The sequence below is a fragment of the Plectropomus leopardus genome, chromosome 4, assembly GCF_026936395.1.
Source record: "Plectropomus leopardus strain MGB_pleo_1.0 chromosome 4, ASM2693639v1, whole genome shotgun sequence".
Lineage (NCBI taxonomy): Eukaryota > Metazoa > Chordata > Actinopteri > Perciformes > Serranidae > Plectropomus > Plectropomus leopardus.
In genome coordinates, this window is record NC_142179.1 from 1,402,501 (window position 1) to 1,419,769 (window position 17,269).

General features: G+C 38.3%; 2 protein-coding genes across 10 annotated transcripts in view; one reads left to right on the forward strand and one right to left on the reverse strand.

Annotated features, from left to right (window-relative positions):
- LOC148189658 (L-rhamnose-binding lectin ELEL-1-like) overlaps window positions 1-17,269 on the reverse strand; it is a 54,998-nt gene that overhangs the window by 6,567 nt on the left and 31,162 nt on the right. For 4 of the 9 annotated variants that reach the window (XM_088076259.1, XM_088076264.1, XM_088076260.1 and 1 more), the window contains 5 exons: window positions 16,639-16,742; window positions 8,552-8,603; window positions 4,276-4,376; window positions 663-886; window positions 401-547 (listed from right to left, as the gene is read on the reverse strand). The gene's annotated coding sequence lies outside the window, so the exon portion shown is untranslated. The other 5 variants (XM_088076262.1, XM_088076266.1, XM_088076263.1 and 2 more) reach the window with 5 other exon arrangements.
- LOC121943944 (GTPase IMAP family member 8-like) lies at window positions 4,522-13,214 on the forward strand. Its single transcript, XM_088076226.1, has 7 exons — window positions 4,522-4,600; window positions 6,733-6,796; window positions 7,889-7,942; window positions 8,097-8,735; window positions 8,836-8,895; window positions 9,650-10,858; window positions 10,990-13,214. Exons 2-7 carry the CDS (start codon window positions 6,778-6,780, stop codon window positions 12,207-12,209), a joined length of 3,201 nt encoding a protein of 1,066 aa, XP_087932352.1. The 5' UTR covers window positions 4,522-4,600; window positions 6,733-6,777; the 3' UTR covers window positions 12,210-13,214.

Sequence of the window (17,269 nt, forward strand, 5' to 3'; positions counted from 1 at the left end):
GCTAATATTCTGTGAATCGTATTTACTCGTATTAGCAGGGGCTGTTATTGTTGCTGCTGGTTTGGAATTGTTTCTCTCTTCAGTCTGGCTTTAATTCAGCACTAATGTTCGGTTCTTATAGTTACATTTCCTCTGAAAGAAACCAAAGCATTTTGCAAACTCTGTTTTTAAAAGTGCTATATAAATAAAATTATTATTATCATGAAAAACAGACAAAATACAAACATTTAGGAATCAGCAAAAACAGCTCACAGAAAAAATTCAGACCCAAGTATCAAATAGAGATTCATAAGTTTAAAAAGCCCCCAAACTGCCCGTGCGGCTACATTTATTTGCTGCTTCGTGCTTTAACCTCCCTGTTTTTAAAGTGCTCGTTTGCTTTTCACATCGCTACATGTACCTGCGGGGTCAGAGTTCAGCCGGCGAGCCGCCTCAGGGTGCCTGCTGCAGCTGAAACTCTGGAATCTGATCCTGACGGGTCTGAAGACGTGGCTGGCGGGATGGTCGGCGGTCTCCGTCTGCACAGCGCGACTGATGCTTGTGGCATCTGTGGAGGAGACGGAGGGAGGGTCACAGCCAATGATTTTTTGTTTTTTGTGAGAAGGTAGAAGAAGGCAGATGTATTTGTCATTTTGGAAGCAAAGTTTACAAAATGAAATTACATTTGTCCTCGATCCGGCTACATCTTTGGAGTTGAAGGATGAGTTGAATAAAATCAGCAGCTACTATAATTATTCCATCTGGTTGTTGCTGATGGCTGATTCAATTCCTGCAGTGGTTTTTAAAAATTAAAATATAAAATAGTCTTGTGTCCTGTCGGCTCTGAACAAGGCCCGCCCATCCATTGCAACAGCTTGATCCAGGACGTTAGGGGTTAACCATGTCTCTGTGAAGACCAATCATGATTCATTACTAAGTGAGAGTCAATTACATTTCCACACAACATTTCCCGACATCGATAAGTGCTTCTCTACCGTAGGAACGTCGTGCTTCAGCAGAAGGGGCCATGGAGAAACAAAAAAAAGGAAAATAGAGCAAAAAAGTAGCAAGGATTTGAGGAGCTACTGGCTGCTGCAGCTACATGTGCTGCCGTCGTCACAGCAAAAACAAATATATATTAAAAAATAGATTTGATGAATTTGGATGCTGTGTGAGCGACTCTTTCCAGCTGTCCTGTCTCACGGGCAGCTGTGTTGCCATGTCACATGATAGTAGAGAAAACAAAGCACTCCTCTTCCTGTTTTGGTTACACAGTAGGCGGGGCACTTCCTTTGTGGAGCCTCATTTTCCAGAGACATTTTACCCGCCGGCTCACAGAAGTGCAGAGTGGAAGCCAGACTCTGTGTCACTGTAACATTGTACTGATATTTGTCTACCGACTGTGTTCATACTGTTTTTTTGTCTCTGAGTATCGTGAAAAGGACTCCATCAAAAAAATGTTTAGTCAACTTGTCTTTGACTCGAGCGTCAACAACAGCTGAAAGTGATGTTTCATGAAGGTCATATTCCTTTCAGGACCTGTGTATTATATTGTTGAAAGTGTACAGGCGAGTTTGTGAGTGTACGGCAGGAACGAAAATGAAAACATTTGGGAACAAAATGCTCGACTTTCAGGATGACAGAAAACTTTCACAATCTACTTTTAAAATCGGCACAGTAACAAAATACATATCCTTTTTTTTTTAAAGAAGCCAAAGCCTAAAAGAAATGCTGGTGGATAATTACTGCTCAGGACCCACCGGGACATTTAAAACTCTGAATATGTCCCAACATGCATCAGCAGCTCTGTGAAGAAGTCCAGGTGGCGCCTGAGGCTCATAAATACCAGAGTGCACTGCAGCAGCTCAGCAACAGGAGGCCGACGTCTTTATGATCTCACATAAGACGAGCGCTTTCAACTCACACGCAAACTTCACGTTTAATCATTTACCTTAAATGATCCACGAAGAGTTAAGACTCCTCACGAAAGTTTGTATTGATGATGGTGTTACACGTTTTTGTGGTTGTTCCTGGATTATCTGTCAGTTTTTATTTTCCTTTTTTTAGTGTAACACTTAATCTTGAGAATTTGGACTAAATCCTTTTTCTTTACTCTTCAATTATGCTGGGAAATTATATTTTAAAAATTCAAAATATTGACCATTATAACCTGTAATAGGCAAACCTCCCAGTAATTTTTTTTTCCTTAAAAGCATTTTTTTTCAACGGAAAAGTCTTTGTGTTGTAATTCAAAACATGAAGGAAATATTTAATGATTTTTGTTGTATTAGACTCAAAAACGTTGAATGAGCTGCATGTGAGGAGTTGACCTGTTATGGTTGAAACACACCCTGTAGGTATATAATTAATTACTTTACAAATAAAACAGAAAATATACTTGTTCCTGAAAAGCACTTCTGCCATTTTGGAAACCAGGGAGTGAGACAGGAGTATTTTGGATATAATTAATTCCTTTTATGCCCAATAAAATTGTTTTTATAGAGATCTGATGGAGCTGACAAATATCTGGGACGCATCTTTAACGGCTGAATATTATCATAAATATATATATATATATATATATATATATATATAAAAAAATATATAGGTTTACAGCAGTACATTTTTAAACCAGTGTTATCAGTGTGTACTGTTACTTTTAGATTCTGAAGGTTTTTTTAACAAATTTTTAAAAACTTTCTGAAGTTGTGACTTCTTTTCTGGGATCAGTGTTTTCTGGTTGTAAGTTTAGAAGCTAAAACAATGAAAGCAGATCGAAACATTTTAAAAATAATAATAATAATTTCACATGTAGAAATCCTTTAAAAATACATTTTTACAACCAAAATAGTCATTTTATATTTAATTATTTCTACATATATATATCCCAATTTCCAGTAACAGGTATTATTATATATTTAGCTGCAGTCAAAGGTTAATTGTTGTAGACTTTTTTGTTAAAGCAGTTTGGGGATTTTAATAATTTCTCTGACAACAACAACTGCAAGTTCCTGTTCCTGTTCCAGCACCATCTAAACAATAACGCTGACCTCTGACCTGCAGTTTGACTTTGAGTCTTTGGTCTTTTTGAGGATTTGATCTTCAGTCGCGTCAGAGGTCGACGCCCTGTTGGGCTTCAAACTGAGTTTATACCGACATCAGCATTTACATTTTAAAGCCTGAGTCTGAAGTCATTTAAGAGTCACGGCTCTTGATTTTATGCAGGTAAGATTACTGACAATTAATTTAAAAAAACATTATTAAATAAAAAATGAAAGTGTTATCTTCAATCATCTGGTGATTTTTATTTTTGTTGTCATAATATTAAGTTTCCAAACGGAGACGTCACCTTCTTCAGATGTGTATTTTACAATCAAACAGCAGGTCGAAGGTCTGATTTACTGCCACAGACATTTAGCACAATATCATATCTTCAAGACCGGTTCACAGTTTTATCCGCACTACGTGCACAGTCGCTGTCCATATTTGTTTTGACTGATGTGTAAATGTTTGCTCCTGGAGGGCCGATTGGGCACCAGGTGACCTGTCAGTTGCTCTGTCAGTTGCTCTGTCAGTTGCTCTGTCAGTTGCTCTGTCAGTTGCTCTGGACTTGTAGGTATTTGAAGGTGTGTGTCTGTCTCTAGGACCTTTAAAGTCACCAAACCTGGGTGTTTTTGGAGACCCTTCACTGTGTTTCCAGCAGAGGTAGTACCACAAAAGCCAGCTATTTTCACCAAAACATTGCTGCTTTTCCTGCCGGGATACTACAACCAAAAGCAAGTATTCAAACCAAAGTAATTTTGGGCCTAAACTTATATCCACTTTAAGCTCAGCTTTGTTGAAATGTAAGGAAACATGTTGGCATTGCATGTTTCTGCAAACTACAGTATGTTGTTACATTTATTTTGTAGCTGATATGTTGAAACTGTATCAGCTACGTAATAACGTAAACTATATTATGATTTTAACACATTTTCTACTTAATAACGTACAAATGTAGCACAAATGTGAGACGTTTGAGAAATTCCGTCAAATGCATGTATACTTCTTGTTTCTCTTGCAAATGTATTTAGTGCATGACTGCAAATTATTTAACTGCTGTAACATCTACTGGCATTTACGTTTAAACTTCCATCAAATGTTTCTGAAACTGCTTGTTAACACTTCATCTGCACTCTTCATGCACCAAAAATAAAGAGAGAAACATCAGCACATCTGAGCTTAACTGAACTGGGACTGTTTAATGATGAACTATGAAATAAATAAGCAGCTTCTGCCAGAATAGTTCAGCCCTACCTGGATCTGAGGTCTGGAAGGTGGATCCTCTGGTCCAGTTTGGAAGTATTTCAAACACCATGATGAAGATGGATCAGGAAAATGTTGGCTCCAATGAAACACTGGGAAAAAAGGGAGAAATAAGATGATCAGTGCGAGTGAAAACAATTCAGAGCTAAACAGAGTTAAAATTACATCTCAACGTTGTCCAGCAGGTGGAGCTCTAACATAAACGACATTTCTGGCTGCTGGGAGACTTTTTTTTTTCTTTTTTTTAACGTTGTAGTTTGACAGTTTTTGACTTTCACTTTCATCAGCGAATGTGTCGCAGCAAGAATTGCAGCAGGTGAGTAAACTCGACCAAAACTAGATAAAGAAAGATAAGTGATGAAGTTGGTAGTGGGCTGTATGAGTATTTTGATGGGTCAACAGAGCTGATAATAGAATAATAACATAATAACAGATCTATGTGGGGTTTTGTGTCGTGAGGTTGAAAGCGAACACCCATCCGACAGTCTGCAGGAAAACATGATTTTTAGTGTTTCTCTCTCAACTGAGAAGTCTTGATTTGTGTTCAGTCTGTGTTTAATCTCTAAAGTTTATCTGAAATTAGATTTAATGAGACTGTGATGAATATTAAAGACAACATTTAAGCTGAAGTGAACTGAGAGACTCTATAGAGTGGTGAAGGGATGGCGTATTTTTGCAGGCCAACCAAGAAGTAAGCATCTCACTGGTTCCCTCGTCAAAAACCTTATAGGATTTTCAGTTACCGCCAAAAATAAGCTCTGTGATGAACACAAGTTTATGAGACTTGCACGTTTTGTTCAGCGTGATAATCTTCACAGATGAACACCACTTTTGTGTGTTTTGAACCATAAATGAAATCGGCAGAAGCAAAAAGCTGTTAGGCTATACATGAAATACATGCACAACTTAAACGTCACCACTACAAACACCTGAAAAACACGTTAAAACACAATCTAAAAATATTACAAACACATAAGTCTGCAAGTTCAAGTGTGACTCTGTAAAGCTGTAAAGGCAGACAAGGTGTTGTTTGGGTTGGAACCGCCATTTTTGTGTAGCCACCCAGTAAATGAATAATAATGATACACTGAATTTATGTGTTTGCGTGATCGTATTTCACTCAGCTACATCAACAAAACGTCAAAATGAGCAGATCCAAGCCTGGAGTCAACAGGTCAGAGGTTTTCGGAGGTTATTCACGGCAACACAGGCGACGAGAAGCTAATTTTGAGGGTGGAAAACCTCTAAATTATTTTGAACCACACACCCATTTCTTATAAGGACAACAAAGAAAGGAAATGTCGTGGAGCAACTTATTGAGAGTTATGGAAGTGACTTGACATCATTACAATTAATCCATGGAGCTATTACTTCTTCTTCTGTTCTGATTTAATGTGCGTGATTCTGTAATAACTGCGGGAACTCCTCGATCTCGCCACTGCAGCTGATCCAGCAGCCGCACAAACAGCAACTGTTGTTTCTACCGGTTGCTTGCGTTACGTTACGGCTCCACTGCGGTTTTGCGCTTGTTGTGTCGGTGGTTGCGATGTCACTACTACTAATTGTGAATCACAATTTAGATTTCCAGGTCATGTACCAGCCACTGGCAAACTGAACGTGGGCGTCTAAAGATTTAACATTTGTAACCTGGGACGCAGTGTAGGCACCAACACCGCACACAAGATAACTATTGGGGACGAAAGGAGAGGCGTCCGGGTCACAAAGACATTTTTTGTTTTGGTGCTTCATAGGGATCTACTCCTCTGTTAATTAATTATTTTTATCTATTAATCTTCTCAACATCAGGTTTTTTTTGCGTTGGGTAAAAGTTTTTCCCTGTACAATCACTGTCTTTAGAGCTACTTTTCTCTGCCCCAACTATATAAACTCTTACCTATTACCTGTTAGCTATTACCTGTTACCTATGACCTCTTACCTTTTACCTGTTAGCTAATACCTGTTAACTATTACCTGTTACCTATTATGTTACCTATTACTTGTTAGCTATTATCTATTTATAAAGCCAATTTTCACAAAACACGGTTTGCCTCAGAGGGCTTTATAGTGTTAGCTATTACCTGTTAGCTATTATCTGTTAACTATTACCTGTTACCTATTATGTTACCTATTACCTGTTAGCTATGACCTGTTATTTATGACCTGTTACCTGTTAGCTAATTGTTTGTTGGATGCCCACACAATATGGCGGTTCCAACCCACGATACCCATAATGCACTGTGTGATGGCGTCACGTTGTCAAGCTCTATTCCAGATATCATGTGACAAGGAAGACCAAAGTGCTGACCGCTCATGTTTTAATATTGTAAATATGTCGACCACATCAGATAACATCAGCACTGAAATGCACTGAAGTTTGTTGTGTAAAAATATTTTGCTGACTAATGTAATTTATATGTTAATTATTCTTCCTCTTGGTTCTTAATGCAGCAGTCTTCAGCTGAATCAGCGTCTGGTGTTTTCAGCAGTGCCATCATGGCGACTGCAGAGTCAGGTGAGTCCACTCTGACTTTATTAGTCTGAATAAAAGACTGTCTTCTCTCTCTGTCCACATATTACTGTCCTTTGTCCTAAATTCAACTAAACACAAGAAACTTGTGCTCCAACCTTAAATCTGGTCTTTGAGTCTCGAATTAACAAGCTACAGCTGTCCATCATTAAATAAGTGATTGGATAGGAAACGCCTTAGCTCTATCAAATATCAAAAGATATTAAAGATATATAAAAGAGAAAGTAAGACAGGTCTTTTGAAAATGAGCTGTGCAACAGCAATAATCCTCGATGCAAAACATAGTGCAGCGGAGCGCCGATGCCGATAATTTACATTAATGATTTTCAGTTTCAACACTAAATGCTATATGAAAACAAAAAATAATCACAAAAATCCTACTTCCCATGCCTTTGCATTTTTTTAGAGTTTTCAGAGGTCAAAGGTCAAATCTATTTATATAGCACATTTATAAACAACCATGGTTGACCAAAGTGCTCTACAAAAGTCCTGGACGAAACAAATACATAGAGTTCAGTATAAAATGGACACGTAAAAACAAACATACGGAAACAACAGCTCAATATAAGTCAAAGGCCCACGAGAAGAAGTGGGTCTTGAGCAAAGACCTTAAATTCTGCAGTCTGAGCTGGTCTAATATGAGGTGGTAAGTTGTTCCACAGTTTAGGAGCTGCCTCCGCAAAAACTCGGTCACCTTTTGTTGTTAGATGAGCTTTTGGAACAAGGAGAAGCGGCTCATGTGATGACCTCAGTGATGATGAGCTCTACAGGATACTGAGGGGCCAGATCATTTACTATTTTAATGACAATAAAATCTTAAAATCAATCCTGAAAGGGGCTGTTAAGATCTACATAATTTTGGATCGGGTTATCCTCGGGTCCATTCGGAACATGTCTTACACTGTTCTGGGGTTATTTTCAGTTTTCTCCTTTTTTATGTTGGGTCTGTTTCAGATCTGATCCAAAGTTTTAGAAGACTCCATGTGACATTGTAATGACGACTGTTAATGTGTCACAAAGGTATAATGTAGATTACACGTGATTAAGTAAACAAATGCTGTGTTCTGTTAATAACAGGTGATCTGCCTCCCCTGAAGCGCAGACACAGCAATGAGTGGCTGCCACCTCACAGTAAGTCAAACTGAACTGTGTTTCCCTGCTATGTGACAATATCTGAGCTTACAGCGTTTTATAGGCAGAATCTTAAACAGCTATTAAACCAAATATTAACAAATTCAATTCTGCTATGAACCAGTCTCTCTTACTAAACTTTTATTTTCAACAGTGTCTGAGCTGAGGGTTGTTCTGTTGGGTAACAGCTGGTCTCAGAGGGTCTCTGTGGGGAACTTCATACTGGGAGAACCAGCATTTAACCCTGATGGAGAACCAAACTGCTGTTGGAGAGTCAGGGGACAATTAAGGGGGGAAAAGATAGTCGTCGTCAACACTCCAGATCTGCTGCATCCCAACATCTCTGAAAACACACTCGCAGAACATGTAGAGACCTGTGTGAGATACTCTGATCCTGGACCTCATGTGTTCCTGCTGGTTCTGCAGCCTGAAGACTTCACTGAGGAACAAACAGTGAGACTCTGCAGAGTCCTTGAAAGGTTCAGTGATTGGTCATTTGATCATTCCCTGGTACTGATGTCAGCACCCACAAAGGATTCGGGGTCACAGAGAAAATACAAGGAACATCCTCCATTAAAAGACATGATCAGAAAATGCAGGTACAGATACCTGAAGCAGAAGAACCTCGAACGTTCAGAGCTGTTAACACGTTTGGGTCAAACTGCAAAAGAGAACAAAGGAGAGCATGTGAGCTGTGATGTGTTTGAGGACGCAGCAGCTGCTTTACCAGCTGGTCATCGAGGTCCAAAACAAGAAACACAGACTTCTATCACAGATGCTGTTAAAGCTGCTGGTAGGTGCAGAAACATTTCTGACGAGGCAAACTTTGTTTGCTCGAATACTGCTTCATAAAAGTATGAAATTAAGTTGCTAATGAACGATATCTTTTACAGGGCTGCACGTGAGTCAAAGAATCCGTCCTCTACCCCAAGACAGAAACCCTGTGACTCACAGTAAGTACATTTATCACAGTGCAAATCATGTTTTTGAAAATATTTCTTTGTGACAGCTTTTCTCCAGGATTATATCAAGCACTATTTTTCATCACTGAAACGCCAAAGAGTGTAATACTCTCTCAAAACATGTAAACACAACACAAATGTTTTTGCTCCCATTTGTCACAGGTTCAAGATAAAAACCTGAAAAATTTTATGCACTCAGTAAATGTTTCTCTCACATTTTCATCACAAATTTGTTAAAAACAACTTTAGAAAGAACTGGTCCTTCAAACTGACAGGTGTGGCACATCAAGATGCTGATTAAACAGCATCATTACTACAAAGGTGTGCCTTGGGATGGTGATAATAAAAACTCTAAAATGTCCAGTAGCTCACCTGGTAGTTTATTAAAGCTATGTCCTTGGCTGCAGCGGCCACAGGTTCGACTCCAACCTGTGGCCCTTTGCTACATGTAATCCCCTTTCTCTCGCCTCCATCAATCTGAAGCTGTCTTATCAGATAAAGTCAAGAAGAGATTTTTGGAAACAGAATTTCCAGGAGATGGAGTATTTTCAATGCACACCTAAACCCAGGTTAATAGTAAATACGATGACAACCCATCACATTTTAACAGAATGTGACACTATGCATTGAACTACAACTCTGGCCGAGCCAGGAGACAGCTGAAGAGATTCCCTATTGTAGGCAAAGTGTGGTGATTTCAGCTTCATAAAGAGTTTATGTCATTGTTTTCTCTGTGGCATTACAGCACCTGGATACAGGATTGTGCTGCTGGGAAAAAGTGAGGACAAACAGACAAGACTTGGTAACTTGATCATCGGGGACCAAAGATTTTATTTCCAAAGACTCCTCTTTACCAAACAAAGTGTAGACAACTGTGGAGAGTGGAGAGGAAAACCTGTAACAGTAGTGAAAACTCCAAACATGTTCAGTCTGTCTGAGGAGGCCGTGAAACGAGAGGTGAAGAGCTGTGAGACTCTTTGTCCTCCTGGACCAAATGTCCTGCTGCTGTTAGTGAAACCTTCTGAGTTCACTGAAGAGGACAGAGAAACACTGAAGGTCATCCTGAGTCTGTTTGGTCGAGATGCTTTGAATCACTCGATGGTCGTCATGACACATGATGGGAGTGAAATGAGTGTCACCGTTAATGAACTCCTTAAAGACTGTGGAGGACGACACTACAGCATGGCTCAAAACAACCGTCCATCACTAATGCAGAAGATGGAGAACATCGTACGTGACGCTAATGAAACCTTCCTCACCTTCACTGAAGAGACCATCAGACCAAAGTCTGAGCCCATGAGACCAGCTTTAAACCTGGTTCTGTGTGGGAGGACAGGAGCAGGGAAGACTTCAGCAGCCAAGGCCATTTTAGGTCAGACAGAGCTTCATCCAGAGAGTGTTAAACATCAGGGAGAGGTGTGTGGACGTCCAGTGTCCCTGGTGGAGCTGCCTGCCTTGTATGGAAAACCTCAGGAGGCAGTGATGGAGGAATCATTCAGGTGTGTGTCCCTCTGTGATCCTGAGGGCGTCCACGCCTTCATCCTGGTCCTACCTGTGGGTCCCCTCACCGATGAAGACAAGGGAGAGTTAAAGACCATCCAGGACACGTTCAGCTCTCGAGTCAATGACTTCACCTTGATTCTGTTCACTGTGGAGTCAGATCCTGCAGCTCCTGATGTTGTTAAGTTCATTCGCAAAAATAATGGCATCCAGGAGCTCTGCCAGAGCTGTGGAGGAAGATATGTTGTTCTCAACATCAGGGACCAGCAGCAGATCCCAGAGCTGCTGGATGCTGTGGAAAAGATGAAACTGAGACCCAATGAAGACGAACCACACGGCTACACAACAGAAACATACGCACATGCTCAAATGGAAAAGATCATACAACAAGGGCAAATTATCAGCATGCAACAAAGTGAACTTGAGAGGCTGAGACAGAAGAACAAAACCACATGTGAGTACTTAAAATGTAAATGTTTTCTTTTTCTGTATCCTGAACCATGTTGTATATTACAGTCTTTATATGATACTGTTTTAACTTTTTTTTAATATTGAGGGGTAACTCCAGGTGTTTTTATTTCACAGGTGATGCTGAGAAGCAGAGCTCAGAGTGTCTCAGGATTGTGATGATCGGGAAGACCGGCTGTGGAAAGAGCTCTTCAGGAAACACCATTCTGGGAAGAAAGGAGTTTAAAGCTGAATCAAGTCAAAAATTAGTCACCAAACTTTGTCAGAAAGAACAGACTGAGGTGGACGGTCGTCCTGTTGTTGTGGTCGACACTCCTGGTCTGTTTGACACGACTTTGTCCCATGAAGAGGTTAATGAGGAGATGGTGAAATGCATCAGTCTTCTGGCTCCAGGACCACATGTCTTCCTGTTGGTGTTACAAATCGGCAGACTCACACCAGAAGAAAAGGAGACACTAAAACTGATTGAAAAAGGTTTTGGGAAGAATTCTGAAAACTTCACCATCATTCTTTTCACTGGAGGAGATTCACTGGAAAATGATGAAGTGTCCATTGAAGAATACATAGAAAAGAAATGTGACGATTCCTGTAAGAAGCTGATTGCTGACTGTGGAGGAAGATACCATGTGTTCAATAACTATGATAAACACAACCGCACACAAGTCAGAGAGCTGATAACCAAGATTAACTCCATGGTGAAGACAAATGGAGGCAGCTGCTACACTAATGAGATGCTGCAAGAGGCCGAAGCAGCTATAAAGAAAGAAGAAGAGAGGATCCTAAAGGAGAAGGAGGAGGAGATGCAGAGAGAGAGGGAGGAACTGGGAAGAAAACATGAGGAAGAAATGCAAGAGATGAAAAGAAAAATGGATGAACAGAGAGCAGAAATTCAAGAGGAGAGAAAACTGAGAGAAAAGCTACTTGAAGAAAAGGAGGAAAACCTCAAGAAGGAACGTGAGGAGAGAAAGAAAGAGCAAGAAATGAGAGAAGAAGAAGACAGGAAGAGAAAACTGGAGGAAGAAATTCAGCGACAGGATTGGGAACAAAAAGTTTCAGCTTTGGAGCAAAAATTAAAGTTAGAGTCCGAATCAAAGGAAAGAAAGCTGGAGGAGAGCAGAGAAGAGATGAGAAAAGAACGAGAGAACTGGGAGAGAAAACAACAAGAATGGTGGGAGAAAAGATATCAAGAAGATGAACAAAGACGACAAGAGGAACAAACAAGACTTAGAAAACTCCAAGAAGAGTACGAACAAGAAAGAGAAATGTATGAAAAGAAGAGAAATGAAGAGGACAGAATCAGAAGAGAAATGAAGAGGACAGAATCAGAAGAGAAATGAAGAGGACAGAATCAGAAGAGAAATGAAGAGGACTGAATCAGAAGAGAACAAGAGGAAAAAGAGAGAAAAGAGTTGGAGGAGAAGTATGAGAAAGTAATTGAGAATCTAAAGAAGATACACGAAGGGGAGGCCAGAAAGAAAGCTGAAGAATTCAATGAATTCAAAGAGAAACACAACACAAAATTAAAAGATCATGAGAAGCAAATGAGAGACAAAGATAAGGAATACGACATCTTAAAGGCTCTTTCAGTCCACAAAAAACAAGAAATGAATAAAGAACATCGACAGCAAATTTGTGATTTGGTGAAATGCGTGACCAAAAAGAAAGAAAATCTGAAAAAAATCAATGACTTGTTTAAAAACCAAGAAGGAGAAATGAATAGGGTGGAAAATGAGGAGAAAAGGAAGAAACTGCAGCAAAAACATGAAAAACAACTAAGTGACTTGATTCAGGAACTTATGGGAGAAGTCGAAACATCAAGCTGTCCCATTTTATGAGGATTTGTTTCATGTGAATGTCACAACAGAGCAGTTTAAGATCTGCCTAATTTTTGCTAGTTTCATTTAGTTTTAATAACAGAAACCTTAAAGAAGCAGAGACTTTGCTGTCATAATTTGCCAAAAACTATACAGCTGACGCATGACAAAGTGTTACTGAATACAATTCTATCTAGTTGAAGAGATTTCCGACTGAAGCAAATAGTGGCAACGTTGGACAAAATCACAGCAGAAGTCATTCTGGGCCACATCATTTTTAGACTGTTGGAGGATCTTATATCATATTTTGTGGTTGCTGTTTTGGGACAGTTTGGTCTCATGGATGTGGACTATGAAATTCATAATCTATACGAGCATCCATTTTTCACCTGTGTCAGGTTAGTAAGAGATAGGGTGAGTGGATCGCTGTATTTTTGTTGACTTTGTTTGCAGTGATTATTTTGATTACAAGTTTGTGCATGTTCCAAAAAGTTTATTCCTTTTCATTAATAAAATGACTTAATTTTTTGGGGTTTTTCAACAAGTCTTTTTCTTGGCGTGTCATACAAGTCAACCGGACCTGGCCTCAGCCTCTTAGTAACTTTGAGTTTGTTTACTGAGGTCACTACAGATTGCTTCTGTGGTTTCTTCTTTCTTTGCATAAGCCTAATGGATGTTGACAGCTGCCACTCAACACTGTTGCTCATCTTCAATAACAGGTGTACCTGTTGAACAGCTGATTTCAGGCACACTGGCTCAATAAAATATGTCCAGTAGCAATGGATTAACCTGGAAGTAAAATTGTCACAGTACAGCAGCCTGATGGCAGCGAACACTTTCAGCTCCCATAATCACTGCTCCTCCTCATGCATAGATGAAGCATTGCAAATAGTTTATACACATGTGATTAGGGGAATTACAGGATTTTAAATATTTAGAAACCCATATATCTAGAAACATACACTTGCATTTATGAAATGAATTAACAAATGACTGATAAATGAGCACAATGCAAAATTTAAATGAACACAATGAAGTAACTGGGCTGCTCAAGTGAGGCATATAATCTGCTGGATGGATAAGAACTTTTAAAAGATGTTCTCAGAATTGATCCCTGTCAGCCCTCCAAGAAGACTCAGAGTGATGACTCAGCATTTTTTGGGCAAACGTGAACACACCATGTATCTATTTATATGAGAAATATACAAATATCCACAGTCCTTAAGAAAATTCCAACTTGAAAACAGAAGTTATTCATTAGAAACGGATCACCTTGTGTGCACAGAGACATCAGTATCAAGTGTAAATCACCAAAAAAGTAAACCTGTTCAAAGTGAGATGACCTAAAAGAGCCGACAGGTCCTTACATCTCTAAAAACACTGAATCAAAATCTCAAAAAGGCACTGTTTTGATAAACTGACAATATATCTGAATTATAAAACCCTCAAAACTAAATCTGGTGACCACAACAACAGTTTTAGGACCAAAGATAACTTACCTGCGTGAGTTTGGTTCATTTCCTCAGTCCCTGGTGCTGGTCGATAAATGAAATGCAGGATGGGATACTTGTCCATCTAAGGTTCTCACAGATCACCTCCCAAAACATCCTCGATAAAATGGATGAAGCGAGAGGACGGTTCTTTGTTGGTGTCATTTCAGAAGTTCTGAAAAATGCAAACTGAGAAAGTCCTCAGATATCTGGAAGAGCCTCCGCTGTCGTTCAGATCTGTCGTTTAGTAGCGTTGCTGTTTCCCAAAACGGCTGTTTCAGATGAGACAGTTAAAGATAATAGACAATTAAATATACGAATAATTAAAAAGAACATTAAGATATTACCTCAACACAACTCCAGACTAACACATATACAAAATTATTTTAACTTAATTTTTTAAGGATATTTTTAAGGAAGAAGTTTTAACATGTAATATTTAACATGCAGCCCTCTGTTATCAGAACATCTGTGTTTCCTCACATGACCCTTGTTTTGACATTTAAACATTATTTTTATGTGAACATAGTGAAGGTAAGCTATAATAACCAATGATAAAAAACTGTGGGATGTCTGACTTCCAAAATCTTATACATTAAACTTCACAGTACCAACGTTTAATTACCAAAACATTGAGGTAAATCTGTTCAAACTGAGATAGCAGGTCCTTGCACCTCCAAACGTATTTGAGCAAATATTTAATAAGCATTATTTAAATAAATCAGAAACCTACTTGAAATATAAATGTTAATTAAGAAATAAATTAATAACAATAATAATAATAATAATAGTAATAATAATAATAACAATAATAAAATTCTTAAAACTAAACTAGTGACAAAAACACTTATTACAGTACAAAAAATGATAACTTACATGTGTGAACTTTGGTTCATGTCCTCCATCAGTGCTGCTGGTCGATACATAAAATGCATGCTGGGACATTTGTCCCTGAAAGGTTCGCATTGGTCACCTCCCAAAACATCCTCAATAAAATGGATGAGCAAAGAAGACAGGCGGGCATTTGGTCCATACTCGGATGAATGCAAATGTGAAGTTTCAAAAGTCAGCAAGACCACAAATTCAGAAAGTCCTCAGAAATCTGGAGGAGCCTCTGGTGTCATCTCGGTCAGTTGTTTTGGAGCGATATTTCCCAGAAAGATGCAGAAACACTGGACAAAGATCAGTTCATCGGATATATACGGATGTTGAAGTGAACTGAAGTTGGGTATGTTTTCAGAGACAAACGTACTAAACCATGTGCATCTCTTTTAAGACCTGATTTTCTTTGGTGTCTGTTGAGTCTGTCGGATATAAAGCAGCATGAGCTGCAGTCATCCAGGTGTTAACCAGCAGCTGATCTCTCCACAGACAGGTGGACCTCCAGACTCACAGAGAGAAACTTTAACGTGAAGCTTCAACACAGAGTCTCAGCTGAGTGACGACAAAAACTGTTGACCTGAACGAGTAAATCTTTATCTGCTTATAAGATATTCATAAAAATGTTGGACCAAATGTGGAAGTTTGTTTCAGATTTGGGAATATGCATCTTACAGTCTTTTGGGTGGGTATAAATGAAGATGACTGAGCTGTAGAGAAGGGCTGCGATTAAATAAGTGTAAACTTCTTATACTCCTTTCGGACATGTCAGTGCTTGTAAATGGAGTTATGTAACATGCTTTTCACTTTATTCTGTTTATTTGTTGGAACTGATTTGTCTTTTTGTTTGTTTATTATCAGTTTTCTCTTTTATATTTGTTTTTCCGTGTTCATATTTAAATTTACATTACTTGTCTTTTTAGTTTTTTTAGTTTTTGTAATTTCTACGTTAACTCACTTTTGTTTTGCAGAGGCCTCGGAAAGATGAATTCCTTTAAAATAATGTGAAAAAAATGTTGCAATAACATAATGTTATCAAGAATCAACTGTGTTCATTATTACGGTAATTAAGTACGTAACATTTTTAATTTATTTTTTTGAGTTATTTTTAAAATAACTCAAAAACATGTTCATAATTATAGTAACAGTACAAAATTAAAATTCCCTTTAAATAATGTGATAAACTTATATTTTATGAGGAATCAACTTTAAAAAGTGTGTTCATAATTATGGTAAATAAATACTTAATCACCATAATCATGAACAAGTTTTTAAATTAATGACCAATGACAAGTTCATTTTCTCCAAATAAGTTTTCCACATCATCTAAAACAAATTCTAAAGTGTACTTAATTAATGCATTTATTAACATACGTTTTGAGTTAATTACTGATTAAAATTAAGTTGTTCCAACAAACTTTTTCACATATTTTAAAAGGAGTTTTAAAGTGTTAAGCCTTATGAGGATGATTGAGTTGACCTCAATATTACTCATTAAAAAGGGAATTCAAAAAAAAGAAAAAAACAACCATCCACAGCAGTGTGGTAGATGAGTTGAACCTCCCAAAATATTCCAGTCCTACCTGGATCTGAAGTCTGGACGGTGGATCTTCTGGTCCAGTTTGGAAGTTTTCCCACGCCATGAAGACGGAGAGAAGACGTCAGAAAAATGAAGACAGATAAAACACTGGAGAGAAAAAGAAATAAGAAACTTCGATTTCTGTCCACAACAGCCAATGTAACTGATGCACGTGATCAGTGTAAGAGAAAATTATAAAGCGCTGAACAGTTTTAAAACTAGGTCTTTATTATTTCCAGAATTAAGGCTTTCCACCGTTAAAAACCCCCCAAAAAACAACAACTTTGTGTTAGACTTTAACTGGCTCTCACTTCACTGCTTTACATTTTTGCTTCACATTTACACACTGCTGTATCTCTTTAAAATGTTTTATTTTTGTTATATGTAATATAACATTATATTACATGTTCGTTTTTTCTGTTTTTTGTGTATAATATTTTCTCTATTTCCTTTTTAAGTGTTCAAATCAAACATGTCAAAACGGAAATGATCGTTTTTTGTTGTTTTTTTTTATCATATTTTCGATGGTCCTTGAACACATCAGGCTTTCCTCGGGGACATAAAAACAACTAAATCTGATCATAAAATAGTAATATTTCATACGTCTAATTGAAACTGTGTCCTAAAATAAGGAC

What these genes read in the sequence shown, in the direction of transcription:
- LOC121943944 (XM_088076226.1), top strand. An exon ending in AGATGCTGTTAAAGCTGCTG is followed by an intron (nt 8,736 to 8,835) that starts GTAGGTGCAGAA and finishes TATCTTTTACAG; the next exon opens with GGCTGCACGTGAGTCAAAGA. An exon ending in CAGAAACCCTGTGACTCACA is followed by an intron (nt 8,896 to 9,649) that starts GTAAGTACATTT and finishes GTGGCATTACAG; the next exon opens with CACCTGGATACAGGATTGTG.